Here is an 18,589-nt window from a genome sequence, read left to right on the forward strand (position 1 = left end):
AAACCAATTCCTAAGTGTCAGCCTGGGAAACTAGATGGCAGAGCGGTCCCTTGTGAGGTGTCCACTGTTTCGTGATGCCATTGTGGGTCCTGGTGCAGAGTTCCTACAATGGGCGGCATTGAGGGTGAGGTGTTAGTGAGAAGAAGGAACTTGACTGTCACCATGGAATTGGCCCCCCCACCAGGCTGAGATTCCCGTTACTCAGATTATTTAAGCCAGCCTGGATATCCAGCCTGTTGTCCTGTGGATGACCTTGGGAGGAAGGAGGGATTTGACTTCAAAGGTCAATTTAACTTCTGTGAATCTATGAGTCAGTGAAATAAGGAACCATCCAGATTTTAAAAATATATAACACAACGCTATTTGCATGTAATAAAGATACCTGTGCACAAAACAGTATGCATTTTACAAGAATATATATTTTATAAGATCACATACACCTTAAACACAGTTGAATGGCCTTTAGTGGGAAGCAGGAATGATGTATGAAGATAAAAGGAATTAATTAGTGAGAAGGGAAAGAAAAAGATGAGATCCAAATATGTATTTTGGGTACTCATAAAAAAGACATGAAATAGTGGAATGCCAGTTTCTGATTTAGTTGGTAGAATAAACTCCTCAGTAGTCAGCAGTCGGAATCTTATTTTTAAGCTCTCGTTATTTTTAAGAATACTAGACTTGGCTTGTAAATGTCTCTTTTATGCTGTGACATTATTATTTATTAAAGCAATCAAAGGAGAAGCACTTCTGATACTGTCATGTCCCAACCGGATCTCTACTTGAGAACTCCGTAACTTAAATCACCCAGCCACAGTTTGTTTTAGTTTGCTACTCGTGATAATATGAGAGAGAAAATATAGTTGATTTAAAATTTTGTTTTAGTAGGTTTTTCTAGGGCAATTTTCTCAAGTGGTTTTTCACAATTACCTATATCATCAGGGAAAGGTAATAATCCTTAAAAGACTTTGCATCATTATACAATGTATTTGATTTTGAAAAGAGGAGGGAAAGTCTCTCTCTCTCTCTCTCTCTCTCTCTCGCCCTCTCTGCAATGAGATTCACTCTTTCCTGCCACGTGTCAAAAGCTGGGCTGCAAAACTGCTTTAATGAGCCACCACAGCTAACTCAGCTTCACTTAATTTAAAAAGAGACGTGAAATTACTCCCATGTAAAACTTGACATTCAGATTGTTTACCAATGTGTCCTCAACAAGATCAGTCACTTTCTTGACTGTGTTTTCTTTCTTGTATCTCAGACAACCCATATGGGATCACTTTCCTTCTGCCTAAAGTGCATTCTTAAAAACTGTGCTACTGAAAGTGTAGTCCACATAAAGATTGCCAGTCTTCAAACTGTCAGTTACCACCACAAAGTACAGAAATTGAGAATCTAAAACTTGTATAGCAATTTAGCATTGCCGAATATCCATGATGATCAGTGTACTTGACCTGTTGAGCAAGGAATAAACCAAAGGTCCAAGTCTATGACAGATTGAACATTTAAAAAAATACAAAATAAAAAACCTGGTTCTTCACCATGAAAAATTTGAGAAACACTGCTTTAGAAAGTCCTCTAATGAAGGTATGCTGGTGACAAAATCTTCATTTGTATTTTACCTTCGTATTTGCAAGATTGTTGCACTGGCTATAGAATTCTACATGGACAGTGATTTTCTTCAGTACATGAAAGGTATTTTTCCATTGGCTTTCAGCTTTTATTGTTACTTTTGAGAAGTCAGCTGTCACTCTAACCATACCCTTTTTTATTTTCTTGTTTTTAGATGCTCTCTTTGCTTGTAGTTTCCTGCAGTTTCTCTGTGATATGCGGGGGTGTGAGTCTTTTTATTTACTCTACTAGGGATTTGTTGTACTCCTTAAATCTGTAATTTGGCATCTTTCATCATTCTGGAAACTTTTCCATTATTATTTCCTCGAATATTGGTTCTTCCCCCCTTCTCTTTCTTCTCCCGCTTTGAAACATCAAATAAAATGTATATTAGATATTATCAGTCTGTTCTCTATGCCTCTTACCCTTACTTCCATATTTTCCGTCTTTTTGTTTCCCTGTGCTGCAGTCTGGATACTGTTTTCTGACTATTTAAGAAAATGAGCGCTCTGTTGATAATTAGTGTCTGATAATCCACTATCTGAAGTTTATTTCTGATGCCTCTTGCTTCTGTTGGTTGCTACTCATGGTGTCTCACTTCCCTGTTTGCCACCAGGGAAGTCCAAGATTGTGAGGCAATCCTACCTCACAAGCGGTTTATGTTTGCTTCTGCTGGGTTCTTGGGGCCTTACCAGTCTCAGACACTTAAACCCAGTGTAAAGCTTTAGGTAGTCTGAACTGGGATGCCAATCTTTAGGTTTTGGTTACTTCTGGTTCACTTTTACCCTAAGACTGCCCTCTTCTGGGTTCTAGCTTATCTGGGGGCCACCACATCTTTTGTAAACTTTGGACTATGATTTGTATCCTCCTCCATCATGAACTTCCCAGGATGAAAATTCATGTTTGCCCAGATTGGCAAATGTGCTACAGATTCCTTTCTACCTTATCACCTCTTTAAGAAGGCAGTTTCTTTATTTTAATCCACAAATTTTGGTTGTTTTCAGCAGTATGATTGGTCCAAATAGCCCACTTTACTATTCCTCAAAATATCATGCACTTCTATTCCTTATCTGGAGCAGAGAAATGACTAACGTAAGAAGTACTTCGGGATGGGACGTCCCTGGTGGTCCAGTGGTTAAGACTCCATGCTTCCACTGCAGGTTCGATCCCTGGTCGGGGAACTAAGATCCCAGATGTGCTTTGGGAGTGGTCAGTAGGAGAGAATGACCATTGGAGTAAGAGACTAGAGGAGTCATGTGGGAGAGGAGTTTACTTACCCTCGTTGCTCCAGGACACAAAGTCCCCACTTTGACTCTTTGGGTCACTTGGGCACAAATATCATGTGAGGTTGGGTCAAATTCAATGCATCAGTAATGATCCATTTAGTAGAATTTGTGGACATTTTTGTCTGTCCTAAAAAATAGTTTCAAAGACAATTTAGACTGTTCATGCCCATTAAAACAAAACTCTCATTTTCTTTAGAAGAATCTGTCTGAAAAGGGGGCACCTGGGTCTTATTTCCCACACTAGAGATTGCAGGCTAGAATTGCAAGCTGTGTGAACAGTTCATTTGCAGTTCTGGGATTGGTTCCTTGAACAAACAAAGTTGCCTCAAATGAGAGTTGCCAAAATGTCATATTACATAAATACTGGAATGCTACAGCAGTGTTTCTCAAAGATTAATACATTTACAAATCACATGGAGATCTTGTTAAGATGCAGATTCTGATTCAGTAGGACTGGGATGGGCCAGATATTCTGCTTTTTTTTTTTTACAAGCTCCCAAGTGATCCCAGAGCTACTGGTCTCCAAACCTCTCTTTGAGTTTCAAGGCCTATAGCTCAGAACGTTTCACAGTGAACCTGGATCTGTGTTCTTTCCCTAAACCAGGCTTCTCCACATACGGAAAGATTTTTTGGAATTTAATAAAAACTGGAATGTCAGGAGAAGAGCCATCTTAATTGGCAATGCCATTAAGTATTTACAGTTGTGCAGCAGGCCCATCCCTTCACATGGGCTTATCTTTTGGGGCCCCAGAAATGTGGGCAAAGAAGAATCCGTCATGATCCTCTATGGAAGCAGAAACCCAAACCAAAATCAGTCAGCAGTTTCACATTTCTGTCATTGAACATACTAATGAATGGTTGTTTTTATTATTTTTCTTTACTTGTTTTTTTTTTTCCAGATCAATCATTTTGTTTTTATTTTAATCAACACTCTCTATCTTAATCCTTGCTTGCTCTAAGAAAACACTTTTATTTGAAAAGCTTTGTCTTTTAGTTAAGTAAATAGTTGGATGGGAAGAGAATGAGGGGTGGGGTTGAAGGGCAGTTCCTTCCTGTGAAAGTCAGCCTGCCCTTTGCAGAACTGACCAGGTAGCAACCTGCAGTGCAGGGCCATGTGGAGAGCAGAAAAGATGCTGGAAATCTCGGGACTACAGATGCCAGCAGCCCCAAGTCTTAGGTGAGGCTCTGTTAAACTGGGGACAGGTGGGGTCCCTTCCTCAAAGGTCAGCTCAGATGGGGAGGAAGACAGGTCAGCCAGTTTGTACTAGTGAAGAAAGTCCCCAAAGTAAGACTCTATATAGTAAAGCTAAGCGACACCTGAAATTCTCCATCCTTCAAGAGCATAAAATTTGAGCATCCCTGGATGGGTGTGCAGAAAAAACATTGGAAGAATTTTGCTGAGAATTAGGTGATGTGTTGTTGGGGAACATCTCCCGTGAGAGGCTGGATGGGGCCGCATATGGACTAAGTGGTCCAAGAACCAGAGTACATTCTTCCTCCAGGCTCTGCTCTCCAGCACTGCATCCTCCCTCTAACTCGTTGGGAGCCACTTCTGCATAAGGTGGTAACAAGTTCTCACACTTGTCATCACTTAGGACCTTGCTCCTCAAAGTTGTGGTCCACGGGCCTGCAGCATCAGCATTGTATGGGAGCTTCCAGAATGTAGGTTTTCAGGCCTCACCCCAGACCTTCTGAATCAAAACCTTGATTTTTAACAAGATCCCCTGGAAGTTTACATGCATATTAATGTTTGAGAAATGCTGACCTAGAAAACAGATAAGTTGTTGTAACTGAAGATGCCCTTCCTTAGCCAAGTTTGGAGAACTGAGTTTTCCTGTGGCCTGGCCAGGAAAGCAGATGAGGGCTCTTGGTAAACTCCTTCCTGAGACAGAAGGACCTCTCAAGGAAACCCGAGATTCTGGACCATCAGTGTTTATATGGACTCATTCTCATGCTCCAACTTGTGAGTTTGGAGTTGGCTGAATCTTTTTTTTTTTTTTTTTACTTAGATATAATGAGATAAATATATGGTGTGGGATTATCTTACTCTTTCTTCTCTAGACTGTTCCAGAAATAATCATCCATAAGCCTTCGGGGAGTTGAGATGAAAGCTTTTGGAACATGAAATTTTGGTTTAAATGGGATTTTTGCTGGTGTTACTAATTAAGATTCTTGTCAAAACTAGGCCAGCTCCATGCCATCCAGTTGGCAGTATGTTTAGAATCCCTCTGTAAACACACAGCGGCTTGTACAAATAGGGAGGCTTTTCTTTCCCATCATAAGGAGGGCCTGAAATAAATCCCTGACAACTCTAGAAGTTTGTCTTTGCCATAAAAACAGTGGAATTCATTGAAAGCTACCTCACAGCACCCAGGCGGGATACGGGCTGGCCAGTTAATCGGCCGTGGGAACAGGTGGGTGGTGGGTTTCATTCTAGTCAGGCTGCAAAGGGGAGAGCCATCTTAGCTTTGCTTTCTGGAACATTTAAAGCTTTGCAGTTAGGTGATGCTAGTATCCAGATAGAGTAAGCGAGATGCCTGGTTTTCATTAATGACCTTGTAGGACAACTCGGTAGCTGCCCTTCATGAAAAAATTCTCCCAAGCTTTACATGGCTGGTGGCTGGTATCACCGTGCTCCTCTTTGAAAGAGAAATCACAGTTGTCAACTCCTGACTTCTGTATGGTTAGTTGAGAGAAAGGAAGAGTTTTACTGTTTTTTCTTTAATAGACCGTGTGGCAGGCAGTGATCATGGGTGGCCAACACAGCCTAACAAGCTAAGTAGCTGGACGGAGCTGGGGTTGGAAGAGCCATAAGGGAGCAAGCGACACCAGCCCAGGGCTTTGTGTATTATATGAGCAAATAACCATGTGTTGAGTGAATGAGCGATTGATTCTCCACAGGGACAGAGATTTTGTTTGTCGTGTTCATCTCTGTATGCTCAGAGGCGAGAACGGTGCCTGATAAGTAGCAGACTCTCGATAAATCTTTGTTGAATGTGTGAACGGATTGGACCATTCGTCTTCGGGAGGTAACTCTTGAAACTGAGTCCATTTTGCATCACTTAAGTTTTTTTTTTTTTTTTTTAATAAGATGATGTACGGTGAATAATCTACCCTTTTTTGTGAAGCTCTGCTCTTTTTTTTTTTTTTCTCCTGCCGCGCTTTTCTTCCCATTTCCCACTGCCTACAGAATCCCCATACTTATTTCCCCTACTTACTTGATGGTGTCCTCCAATATCTGAGCTGATCCAAGGACTATTGCTGGGTTAATGCAAACTGCTTGTTTATCAAAGCGGGACATGAAGATACAGGCCAAAATCCAGTATCCAGTTTACAGACTTTTTAAAAACAACGGCTGTAGGGATTTTCCTTTGGAAATTTGCTAAGAGCTAATGTAAGATTTAAGTAGATCTTAATGTAAGATCTAAGTACATCTCACAGAATGGCAAACAATTTTCCTAGTTATTGGGCACTGCTCAGGCGCTGTATAAAGACCTGGTGTGTTCAGGCTTTAGAACTGCTTGGATAGAGAAGCCATGTGAGGGTGAGGCCGTCAAATTCTGCCCGATCACATTTACTCTGAAGCTAAGCCAGTGATATGGCCGATTGCAGGAATCAGACAGCAAGTAGCGTGCATCCACCATGAGCAGTGGGGACAAGCCTGTCTCCTCCGACGGCACATAGGCTGGAAGGCAGGGAGAGCTCAGGCTGCTACCCGGTGCTGCCGTGTGATTCCATCAGTGAGGGAGGGGAGAGCTGCATCTTCTGTCTCCTTCCCAGGTTGGGATAGTGATGATGTGTCTTGACACTGAAGTGACTTTGCTCAATTCAAAGGTGCTCTGATGGAGAAAGGGTTTCTTTTTGAAAAGACCTTCATATTTTTCTTCTAGGTCTTTCCTACCAAGGGAGTAGGGCTCGTGCAACTGAGTGAAGGGTACCTGGGAGGGAGGGCGATCTGGCCTCCATCCAGGGTCAGGGAGAGAAAGTACTAATGACATTTCTAGCTGTGTGACCTTGAGCAAGAGCCTCAGCCTCTCTGAGCCTCAGGTGGACAGGTTATTACCACTTAGGGGGTAATTACATTTCCCTTGATAAACGCCTTGTTGGCACATGGTAGTGACACTTGCTACCATTTATTGAGTACCTGCTATTATTGTGACCTAAACTTTGAGAATTAACAGTATAGATTACAAAAGGAGTTATCAGCCTTGTGTGCTAATCTGGGTACCATATCATTAAGAGGAGAGACAGCGAATGCTTCTTTGCATTAACCCATTTTTCTTTTGAACCTTCACGTGTGTTATAATAATAGGTGAACATAACCACAGGCCAATTCTGTGGTTCGGTATCAAGGTCCCCTTTCTAGAGCTCACTTAGCTTGGATTAGTGGCTAAATTTGGTTACTTCTCCATATGTATGTGTGTGTGTGTGTGCATGTGTGTAGGGTATGTATGTGTGTGTTTTGAAAAAATTTTGAAAAATTTCTGTTATGCTGTTGGCCTAGGATCACTATTCAGAGAGCTGCGCTGCTGTATTAATTTATGCAAAATCCTTGTAGAATTTACCTATCCCGTAAGATGCTTTTAAAATGTTTTTTGAAAGAATCTCAAACTTAAAGTTGCAAATACAGTATTTTTTTTTAGTGGGACTGTTTGAGATCAAGTTGCCAACCTAATAGTTGATCATTTCTGAATACCTTAGTGTGTATTTCTTATAAACAAGGATGTTCTTCTGTGTAACCACAATGCAACCATCAAAATTAGGATATTAGAAATGACACATTTCTATAATTTACCTCTGACCTCATTCCAGTATCACCAACTGTCCAAATAATGGCTGTATAGCAAAAGGATCCAATCCCAAATCATGCACTGCACTTAGTTATTATGCCACATTAGTCTCTCTGTCTGGAAATTTTCTCAGTCCTTGCTTAATGATCAGGATGTTGACATTTCTGAAGATGACAGACTAGTAGCACGCAGAATATCCCTCAGTCTGGGTTTGTCTGATGTGTGCAGCCTCCACTGAAGCCAGCCCCACGTGGACACCCTTCACCCCACAAGGGCTCGCGTCCCCTGGGCTGGACCACTGCCTGACACCCCTTGCAGGTGACCCTTCTATGCAGATGTCCCCTTCATCCTCTTTGGCTTCCTCACCCCACTCTGGCCCACTGTGACCCCTTCCCTCCAGCCCTTGCTTTGTCTCACCTAATATCTGTAGGACTGGGTAGTTCAGAAAAGGTTGGAATAAGAAGGACCATACCAGTTTTTTATGATTTGGAATACAAGCCTTTCCTTAGTTTGAAAGATTGTCCCAGTTAGTTCAAATCACCCTGAAACTTGAGCTGGTGTCAACCCCATCCCTGGAATGAGACAGAAACCGCAGAGCTAAGATGCTCTCGAGTTGATCACCAGGAACAAAGGTTTCCTTCCCCAGCCTCACGTTGTTCATCAATGGCATTTCTACTGCTCTTGTTACTGTTCTCAGTTCTTTGCTTATGCTTCTCAAATCCAGCAAACAAACAAAACTTTCACAACCATCAATGCTTTCTACTGATGAAGTGGGAAAGGATTACAGTTTTAGGTGAGGAAAGTAACAAAGCAAAGCAAAAGTCCTTTTCAAGCGAAGTATTACCCCAAAGAAAGACTAGGATTTCACTCAACCTCACTTTAATCTCTGGTGCTTTCTGTGTCTTACTGCAACCATCCCACCTGGAGGGGACTTCTAGCGCCCATTGCTGTTCAGATGTGTACCTCTTTGGGATGGGTTGGCACCCAGGCTTGCCCCACGTCACGTGTTACTAGAGCGGGGACAGCCTCCTGCAGCAGTCGCTGTTCCAGGTCACATTTGTGCTTTGCGGCTCGCCAGCTTCCTGTTTCATGGCAACACCACTCATCCGTTTCAGAACAAGCTTCCACTTAAAAATACCACCGTGGCTCCTTGTGTTCAGAAGTGTGAAATCAAAGTAGATATTTTGGAAAAAGCTTCTTGAAATAATAGGAACTTTTGACTGCTGTTTTCACATAATTTGTTTCAAAAGCATTCCTGATGTATGGCTAAGTGTTGATCTAGGCAATGCCACTTGAAGGGGGAGGGATGGTATTTTTAAAATCCTCTTACCTGTTGACATTAGCTTCCTGGATTTTTTTCTTCTTCTTCTTTTAAACAAATCTTAATGGAACAAATGACATGACAAAATACTCCGAAAGCATCTGCAACATGAGCTTCACCTGCACACGCCCCCAGTTAATCATCTCGACGAGTCTGAATGCCCGTTTTCGGTGGGTGTCTCTGGGGCTGACTCACGGCTCCACGCTCTGAGCCCAGGGTCTCCGAGTTCCTTCCCTACACACTTGCCTCTCTTTCTTTGATGTGATTACGCAAGGCAAAGCAAGTGACCTCTCAACTGTTTTGAACCCCTGCATCTTCCGTCAAATGAGTTTGGCTTTTGAATGGTGCCTGGAGGGAAGAACTTCCTAGCACTAGATTTACATTATTTTCCTGCTGTGCTTTAGCTATCATTTAAACAATTCCATTCACACTAGCAGAGGAAATAGTTTCAAGAAAATAAAGGGGTTGAAAATCTATCTCCTCTGCACACTCATAATTCCCACTCTGTCCCACTGTCAAAGAATCAGGCCAGCAGACGTTGGCTAGAAAGACCTTCTCCAGAGGTGAAAACACAGTAGGAAGGAGATGTGGATCCTTCAAGCTGCTTTAATCTTCTCTCTATATGGGCAGGAAAGTTGCTTCTCAGAGTGGGATGGAGTGTGAGAGTGGTGGGTATGTGGTCTTGGGAGTGAGACCACTCTAAGCCATTGCTCGTCAGGGAGAGAAATCTGGGTGGCAAGATGGCACGGTACGTGGTGTGAGACAGGTGACAGTAACACAGGGCTCACCTGGAAATGAGGGAAAGATGTGCCCCAATCCTTCCTCAAGCTGGGGGAAATGCAAGACATCAAGAACACTGGGGCTCAGCTCTCCTTAGGGAAGCTGAGACCTTCGTGTCATAATGTTCACAAAGCTAACTTAATAGGATCTGTAGACAGCAAAGTGCTTAAATTAAATCCAGCTCCGTCAAGTGTATCTGGAGACTCCCTTGAAGAGATGCTGAGAGAAGGGATCGATAGATCTGATCATGGTTCTTAACGAGGCTGATTTTCAGACTGGTGTGGAGAGCAGACTCCTACAGTTGTGAAATTGGACAGCTCATGATCAAGTGTTGGTTCTGTGTGTGAACCAGGTCCCCGTTGGCGGACAGGGTCAGTGGGCACAGCTGCCCGAGTGAGCCTGTCCAGTAGGAAGGACGTGCCCACTTTGCCAGACTGATAGACTGGAAGGTCCAGGAACATTTTCTTGTCCCTATGGTCTACGTATGATCTACCGCCTAGGCCGAGAGACTTGTCATTCCCATCTGTGATGGAAAGATCATGTAATGGGAAGACTGTGGAAAATCAACTTAATGTTTTGATTCTATTGCTTAAGAGTAAACACAAGGACCCACCCAGCAGTTGATGGTCATCTACCATCACTAATTTGGGTTCTGAAATATTTCTTGCACCGGCCAGCTCTCAACGCCCTACTTTTCTGCCATTAGGCAATACTTTTAGTGTTAAGATGTTGAAGGGACGACCTAGGTCATGTCACCGAACCTTGATACTTAACTGAACCTTTAAAGCGAGTCAAGGCGGACCCCAAAAGACCAGTACAGGAGGCAGGCACTTTCTGGTTTAGTGGAAGGAAGGGAAGGCCTATAACTGGGTCACAGGAAACCAACTTCCAAGACAGATGCTCTGAAGCATCGTCATCTCTGGAACAGTTAGCTTCCTGCTGGCCTGACGTGAGCTGGGCAGCTCCCAAGGTCACACCGTGGCACAGACGGGACAAAGCTTCGTGGAGTTCGCCTGCCCCCCTGTCTCCTGCCCCATCCATCTCTCTGAGTGCTTCTTGGCGTGGGGTATGCTCCACACATTAGTGATGGGTAGAGTTTGCCATGAGAGGGCTTAGAAATATACATGAACTTGAGGCATCGAATCCTGAGCAGGAAATGAGAGCCGAGTAGGGGGGTGGAAGCTCTTTTGGAAGGAGAGAGCGTTGCCTCAGCCGTCTCAGACCTGCCAAGCCCAATGCTGTTCTCCGAGTGGATGACAGGACTCAGTAATCACGTGTGACTGTCCGCGCTCAGGCCCCACTCCCCGTAGGAAAGGCTGTTGTGGATCTAAGTGTAGGAATTTGGTAACATTCTGCCCTTGGGGTTTGTGTGAAGGGGAAAATCGTGCAAAGTCTTTTTTAGCTTTGACTTCTGTGATTCTATGGAAACAAGGCAGCAGTGCTGAGAATCCAGGGAAATAAAGAGCAGCTAAGGCAGGGAGACTTCGGGGTGGGGCCGGGGAGAAAGCAGGAGGCACAGTAGGATGCGTTGGAGACTGCTGGGCTGTTCGCTTTTGTCTCTGAGATCCGAAGTAAGGAAGTCTTTCAATGGGCTCTTGATTTGGATCTGAGGGGGAGACTTATTGGTAGTGTTTAGAGAACAGCTTTGGAGGCGAGGGAGGGCTGTCTGGATATCCTATTGTCTGGGCATTTTCAACTTTGTCTTGTTAATAATGCCTTGGCGTTTCCCCCGCCCCGTTAGGAACAATGGCACAATAAGACAACATTTCATTTGAATTGTACTCTCTATTTATTGTAATCATGGGATGGGAAAATCTCAGAGGCTCAGAAATGTAGCTCTGGGATGGTCTGCGTGCTTGAGACTGGGGCGGAGATGCGCGGTGCGTACTCCGTCTCTCCATCTGCGACGCTCCTGGATGGTTGAGACATTGAATTCGTGGCAGATGGCCAGACTGCTCTCAGAGTTTGGAGTGAGTATATGGATATTTACATATACACAAACATGCCTGGAGCAGCTGTCTGTCCTTGTGTCTCCCTGGTGAAACCGGAGACAGGGCCCCCAGGTCAGCAGCGCCGGGCCATTGTCACTGCTCCTTCTGACAGCATGTTCAAGGTACAAGTCCCACAAGGACCTTCCTCTGAGGGTCTGGGGAGCCGTCCTTCACTCTTTGATCACACACAGTGCTGCAGTTGGAGAGACAGATTGGAGATAAAGGGGGCTAGTGAGAAAGTACAGCTATTGATCTTGGTGAATTTGAGACTCCAAAGAACGTAACCGGTTGTTCCGTCCAGCACCTTGATTTGAACTTCAGGAGACGAGTTGAAATTAGCCCAGTGTCCCTTCTGTTCATCGGCTTTCTTCCACACTGGTGTAGTTTGATGTCAGATTATCTGATTAAAAAATAATAGGTGACAGGAAACCATAGAGAAAAGGGACTTTTATCTAGGATTGGATATAAATGAGACAAACTGACAAGGATTGTACTTACGAATTTAACATAATCTACATGTAACCTGTTACAGGAAAGATTTTTAAGATGTTTAACAATTACTTGCTCATCAGTGTTCCCACCAAAAAACATTCCAGGGCTTGGGTGGCTGCCACCCTCTGGGATGAACAGGCGGCTACACAGCCCACGTCCCTGCTAGGAATTCACCGTGTGGAAGTGATGACGCAGATACGGGTGTCGGTGTTAAGATCGTCATATACTGAAATCTGTGTTGAATGATGAACAGTGTGGAAATGGTGGGACCCTTCTGGCCAGCTGGTACTAATGTGATAAACACGCTTCTCTTTCTCCAGGTTGCCCAGCACAGTGCCTCTATGCTCAGAACAAGGTAGTTGCCACCCAGAGGGATGGTCCTGTGCTGTCTGGTGGATGCCTCTCTGCGGGGCGGCGAGGGTGACCTTCCCAGCTTGGATTGCCAATTATGTTCAGTGGTAGATGGGCTCCAGGATTACTGTCCCTTTAGTTCCTGCTCACATCTCCAGGTGTGTGTTCCAGGATGCTGCACTGCACTAGCCTCGTGGGTCTGGAGGGGACTAGAGCATGAGGCCCCTGCTTGACTGGGACCAGTTCATCCTATGACTCTCACCCTCGGCTGACCTCAGGTCACAAGCGTAGAACACCTTCCCTCCTGTGAACTTCCTATCCGGGTCCTTGGCTTCTTGTCTGCCACAGACCACAGCCAGAGTGCCCTAGCCAACGTCGGCTGGCCTCTCCGATGTTCAGAATTGGGAAGCAACTCTGGCCACTGGCAACAACCCCTCTGCAGAACCCTTCACCAAGGGTTCCTGGGGATGCCTTCCTCCAGCCATGAGTGTTTCTTCTGGGTTTCCCTTATGCTTGCGGCACCTGCTGGCTCTACAATTGTTTAACTAAGAAAAGCAGCCCAAGTTATTCCTCTCGCAAGAGTGAAAAGTTGGCTTCTCTTTCTCGGGCAGAGCACTGCTGAGCATTGGTTTAAATGCTCTGTGCTTCTCTGTACCTTGTAATGACCCTAAGAATCAAGCAGAACCTCCCAACTGAGGAATGGTGTTTGCATGTGGAGTGAGCGGATGTGAGCGTGTCCACGTAATACCAACCCACAGCAGACTGCCGGCCCTTGTGTAAGCAGGCCCCAGCTGTTCCGGCTCCCTCCTCGACCCTCTGCCATCTGTCACAGCCCTGCCCGTCTCCAGGGCCCACGTAAATCACAGCCCTCTTTGGGGAGCCTCACTGAAGGCTTCCATCTGCCCGTCAACTGGCCGTGGTATCTTGCTCCATCCCCGCCATGGCCCTCCACTTGCTTGACACCATGAGTGTCTTTCTGTGCTTGTCCAGACACCCTGGAATAGAACCTCCTTGAGGAAGGGCCATGGTTTGGCTCACCCATGTGCCTCCCTCCCATGGCCCAGCCTGAGTCACCCCCACATGTCATGCAGCTGATGCCCTGCAAATGTCAGCTCCATGAACTGAGGGGTGTCCAGAAAAATGAACAGAAAGTGCTGTGCCTCGGGGCTTGGGACTCCTGCCACGGGGTCCTGTTTGGTGAGCTGGAGGGGCACGGGAGACAGCCCTCTTCTTGACAGTAACGCTCTCTAGGGCTTGGGAAAGCCATTTCCTGTTATCAACAAAGGTCAGAAGAGCTCCCGTGTTGGGGTCTTTCCTTCCGTATTCTGATTTCTTCCACACAGAAAGCTGGAAGTGTTATTACTTCTGATTTTCAGATGAAATAGAAACTCCGAATCAAGCTCTGGTCACTGTGGAGCTAAGGTTCAAATGCACTTATGTCTGTCACGTTTGTATTACATCAAACTACCTCCACTGGCCTCTTTGGGACTCTGCTGTTATGCAACCTCGAAGTCCCCCAGTTCCAGCACCCCTGAGGTCCTGAGTGGTGAAGTCAGAGGGGAGCCAGAGAAGGCTCTGCTGTCGTGATGGGACCAGCCTCTTTCTCCCCTGACCCAACCCCTTCAATGAAGGTCTACGTTGAAGTGTTGTTTTCTGGTATCACACACACAAGCAGAACGTGTTTGACCACAGTGACATTTATCACCGTGTTGCTAACGAGCCTTGACTTAGCGCCAATGAACTCTACACAGTTCTAGCTGCCTGCTTTACGTAATGCCCCTGGATGCCGCTGGATACAGCCTCTCACTTTTCCCGTTGATTTTGAGAACTTTGGGCCTGGTGTCCTGAGAGCTCTAAAGTGCTTCGATCACATGGTGGTTGGGATCCCACTGGCAGATGCAAGGGACAGGATGCTTCCTGGAACATTGTTAAACCTCTGCCATTCAGGAGGGTTCCACTCGGCCATGTGATGCTAAGAGATTTGTGAGCTAATCCAGAACTGGAGAACCGTGGGTGGAGGAGAAGGAATTTCAGTGATGAGTAGGTTTAGTGGTAAGTAAGAGATATTTGTTCTCATGGCCCATCTAGTCCAGAGATACCAGTGTAGTCTCTACACATCCATCTAAAAATGGAATCAGATCCAAGAGTGCCCTGGACTGTCTGCCGGCTTTTATTTCTCTAGTCCCTTGGGACTGCAATACACTCTGGAGGTTTTCAGTTCACTGTTCACTAGAAACTAAGTGATAAGCATATCCCTGCATTACAAGGTGGAATTTATTGAAGGAAAATTAATGTGAGAGCAGACAACTATCCTTCTAGTTGCTTCAATGGCTTGCAAGGGAAACCGGGAAGCATGGTGGCCTTGGGTCTGTGGTTTGATGTGGTCAAGGAAGGTGGTCACTTCCAGCTGGAGGGTGGGCATGGGAGGTGGGGAGAGGGCAGCAAGAAGAACAGAAAGTGATTTGTTTCTCCGCAACTTAAATCTACAAGACAGTTACAAGATAATCCAAACATACCTTAGATTTACCAATCGTTAGCATTCAGCCACGTTTACTTTCCTTCACTTTCACACACACAAATATATTTATATAGGGTTATTTTTCTGAACCATTTGAAAGTAAGTTGAAGCTGTCATGACACCTCGCCCCTAAATACTTCAGAATTCGTCCCCTCAGATGAAGGGCATTTACTTACATAACCACACGACTATCGTCACACACAACTAAACTAATAATTCTATAGTAAGGTTTAGTATATAGCTCATAGTCACATTTCTCCAACTCTCCAAAGCTTTCTTTTGCAGCTTGTGTTTTTCAATGCATGAGAGGGAAAGAATTTTAATAGATACATATGGTTTTGAGAGTAGAAAAATTGGAGGAGTGAGAGTGAGGCCTGAAGAGTCACTGGGGTTGCTTTTGGGGTAAACTATTCTGTGAGAGTCGTGCCCTGCCATTGTCATGATACCTGCTGTAACATAGTTCTTCATGGACTGTGGTATCAGGCTGTTTCTTTGCATGCAAGTCCACAAAAAGACTGAGTCTTGGGCTTCCCTGGTGGCGCAGTGGTTGAGAGTCTGTCTGCCGATGCAGGGGACACCGGTTCGTGCCCCGGTCCGGCAAGATCCCACATGCCGCGGAGCGGCCGGGCCAGTGAGCCATGGCGGCTGAGCCTGCGCATCCGGAGCCTGTGCTCCGCAATGGGAGAGGCCACAGCAGTGAGAGGCCCGCGTACTGCAAAAAAAAAAAAAAAAGACTGAGTCTTGAGAGACCCCAGGATTTTTTTAAGGGGGAGTTCATTTTTTAGGTGGAGAGATTACATAGACCAGGATAATAATAGCTATTATTAGTATTTAACTTAGTGGTTCTCAGACTTTAGGGTTTTTTTTTTTTTTCCCTCTCATTTGGTTAGTTTATTGGCCCCTTCTCCTCCTCTGTCTAATCTGAGAAACAACTCAGCTATCAAATTCTTAATTTCAGCTAATTTCTTTTCTTTTTTAAATTGAAGAATAGTTGATTTACAATATTATACTAGTTTCAGGTGTACAACATAACCATTCAATATTTTTATAGGCTATACTCTGTTTAAAGTTACTATGAAATAATGGCTATAGTTCCCTGTGGTACAGTATGTTCTTGTAGCTTATTTATTTTATACATAGTAGTTTGTATCTCTTAATCCCCTACCCCTATCTTGCCCTCTGCCACTTCCATCTCCCCACTGGTAACCACTAGTTTGTTCTCTATATCTGTGAGTCTCTTTCTGTTTTGTTATAATTATTCATTTGTTTTATTTTTTATATTCCACATATAAGTGATAAAATACAGTATTTGTCTTTCTCTGACTTTTTCACTAAGCTTAATACCCTTTAGGTTCATCCATGTTGTTTCAAATGTCAGAATTCCATTCTTTGTTATGGCTGAGTAGTATTCTATTATATATATACCACAACTTCTTTATCCATTCATCTGCTGGTGGACGCTTAGTTGCTTCCATGTCTTGGCTATTGTAAATAATGTTGCTTTGAACACTGGGGTGCATATATCATTTCAGTTTAGTGTTTTTGTTTTCCTTAGATATATACCCAGGAGTGGAATTTCTGGATCATATGGTAGTTCTATTTTTATTTTTTTGAGGAACCTCCATACTGTTTTCTGTAGCGGCTGCACCCGTTTACATTCTCACTAACAGTGTGCAAGCATTCCCTTTTCTCCAGATCCTCTTCAACATTTGTTATTTGTAGATGTTTTGATGATAGCCTTTCTGACAGGTGTGAGGTAATATCTCATTGTGGTTTGATTTGCATTTCTCTGATGTTGAACATCTTTTCATGTGCCTGTTGGCCATCAGTATCTTTTTTGGAAAAACATCTATTTGAGTCTTCTGCCCATTTTTTTAATTGTGTTTTTTGGTTTTTTGAAATTGAGTTGTATGAGCCATTTATATATTTTGGATATTAACCTCTTATCTGTCATTTCATTTGCAAATATTTCTCTCATTCAGTAGGTTGTCCTTTCATTTTGTTGATGATTTCAGACTTCATGGTACATAAGAAACCCTTAGAACGTTGTTAAAATCACAGATCCTTAGCTTCTCCTACCAAAGATTATGATTCCATAGGGGTAGGACCTAGAAAGCTGTAGTTTCAAAGAACATTCTAGGGGACTCTGTTACTTGAAGAAAGAATGACCATCAGTTAGGCCTGTTAGAGGTATACTAAAAAAATTCCTTCATAGTCAAGCATATACACTTTTTTTTTTACAAGATAAATTATCAAACTTTATGCATAATTTTTTTCTTTTTTTAATTTTAGAATTTTATTTATTTTTTTTATATAGCAGGTTCTTATTATCCATTTTATACATATTAGTGTATATATGTCAATCCCAATCTCCCAATTCATCACACATCATCATAGTCAAGCATAAACACTTTTTAAACTCCAACTGAGTGATTTACTAATGACAGGCTTCTAGGAAAAAATTGCTCACATACACACACATGCATACACACACACGTGCGTGCACACACACATGCACACAAAAGACACTCAGTCACTTGTGCAAAGATTATGTTTTGAAGTGATGAAGGGCTTTCCTACCTGTCACCACACCATGTGAATAACAATCCCACTTATATAATTTTGGAAAGAGCACTGTCAGATGAAAATCACACACAGCAAAAAATAACAAGGAATATGACTTTCTTTAATTTCAGTTAATGTAAAGCAGAATGTAAAGAACCCAAGTCAAGGGCATCTTTCCCAGACCGTGCTCTTCTGATTTCCAGGAGAAGGCCTGGATTGGATGACAAGGCAGAAGGAAGAGTTTTCAAACATATGTGCATTAGGTCCAGAAAAAATAAAGCCAGGGCAAGAATCTTCAGTGGCTCCCTCTCACTCCTGGAAGAGCTTCCTTCAGGTGCAGGGTCTATCTAAAAGTGATCTAATGAGGGTTCAGGGTCTATCTAAAAGGGATCTGTCTAAATAGGGAAAAGGCCCCGTCACACTATGGGTACATCTTGAAATACAACAGCCTTGGGGTCACTGGGACATTCCTAGGTGGACCACAGTGAGGGTGATCCTGTTCAAAGATTTTGGACCATGTCATCTAGCAGAACAGAAATAAAACCTTCTGCCACTTTTCCAGCAGGTGAAATATGATGTGAGAACAGTATTTTGGCACCTGGAAACTTTACCAAAAAATTTGGGACCTCAGGGATGCTGTGTCAGGGGTGGGCACTCCAGAATTGGTTGGGGTCCAGGGCAGACTTCACGTAACCAAAGAGACATTTTTCAGAACTGAGCAATTTTTGGAAAGAGATTCGAAAGCTTACGGAACCTAAGGAGACTATTTAAGAGAGATGTGAATATACTTAAACCGGCTTAGGATTTACAGATGAGGGATGGAGTGAATTATCTCTGTGCCTTGAGCTCCTTTTTCATAAAAAAGATGATCTGCGAAAATATTTTCTATG

The 18,589-nt window shown here is 43.8% G+C and overlaps 1 protein-coding gene across 1 annotated transcript in view; it reads left to right on the forward strand.

The window, feature by feature from the left end:
* PARD3 (par-3 family cell polarity regulator) overlaps nt 1–12,742 on the forward strand; it is a 673,340-nt gene extending 660,598 nt beyond the window's left edge. The window contains exon 25 of the mRNA XM_027121750.1: nt 12,586–12,742. Within this exon, the coding sequence (XP_026977551.1) occupies nt 12,586–12,727 (142 nt within the window). The 3' untranslated portion in view covers nt 12,728–12,742. The remainder of the gene's footprint in view (nt 1–12,585) is intronic.
* The last annotated feature ends 5,847 nt before the right edge of the window (nt 12,743–18,589 follow it).

Source organism: Aethalodelphis obliquidens, unplaced genomic scaffold (assembly GCF_003676395.1).
Source record: "Aethalodelphis obliquidens isolate GAN/ISIS:26980383/991018 unplaced genomic scaffold, ASM367639v1 scaffold23, whole genome shotgun sequence".
Classification (NCBI taxonomy): domain Eukaryota; kingdom Metazoa; phylum Chordata; class Mammalia; order Artiodactyla; family Delphinidae; genus Aethalodelphis; species Aethalodelphis obliquidens.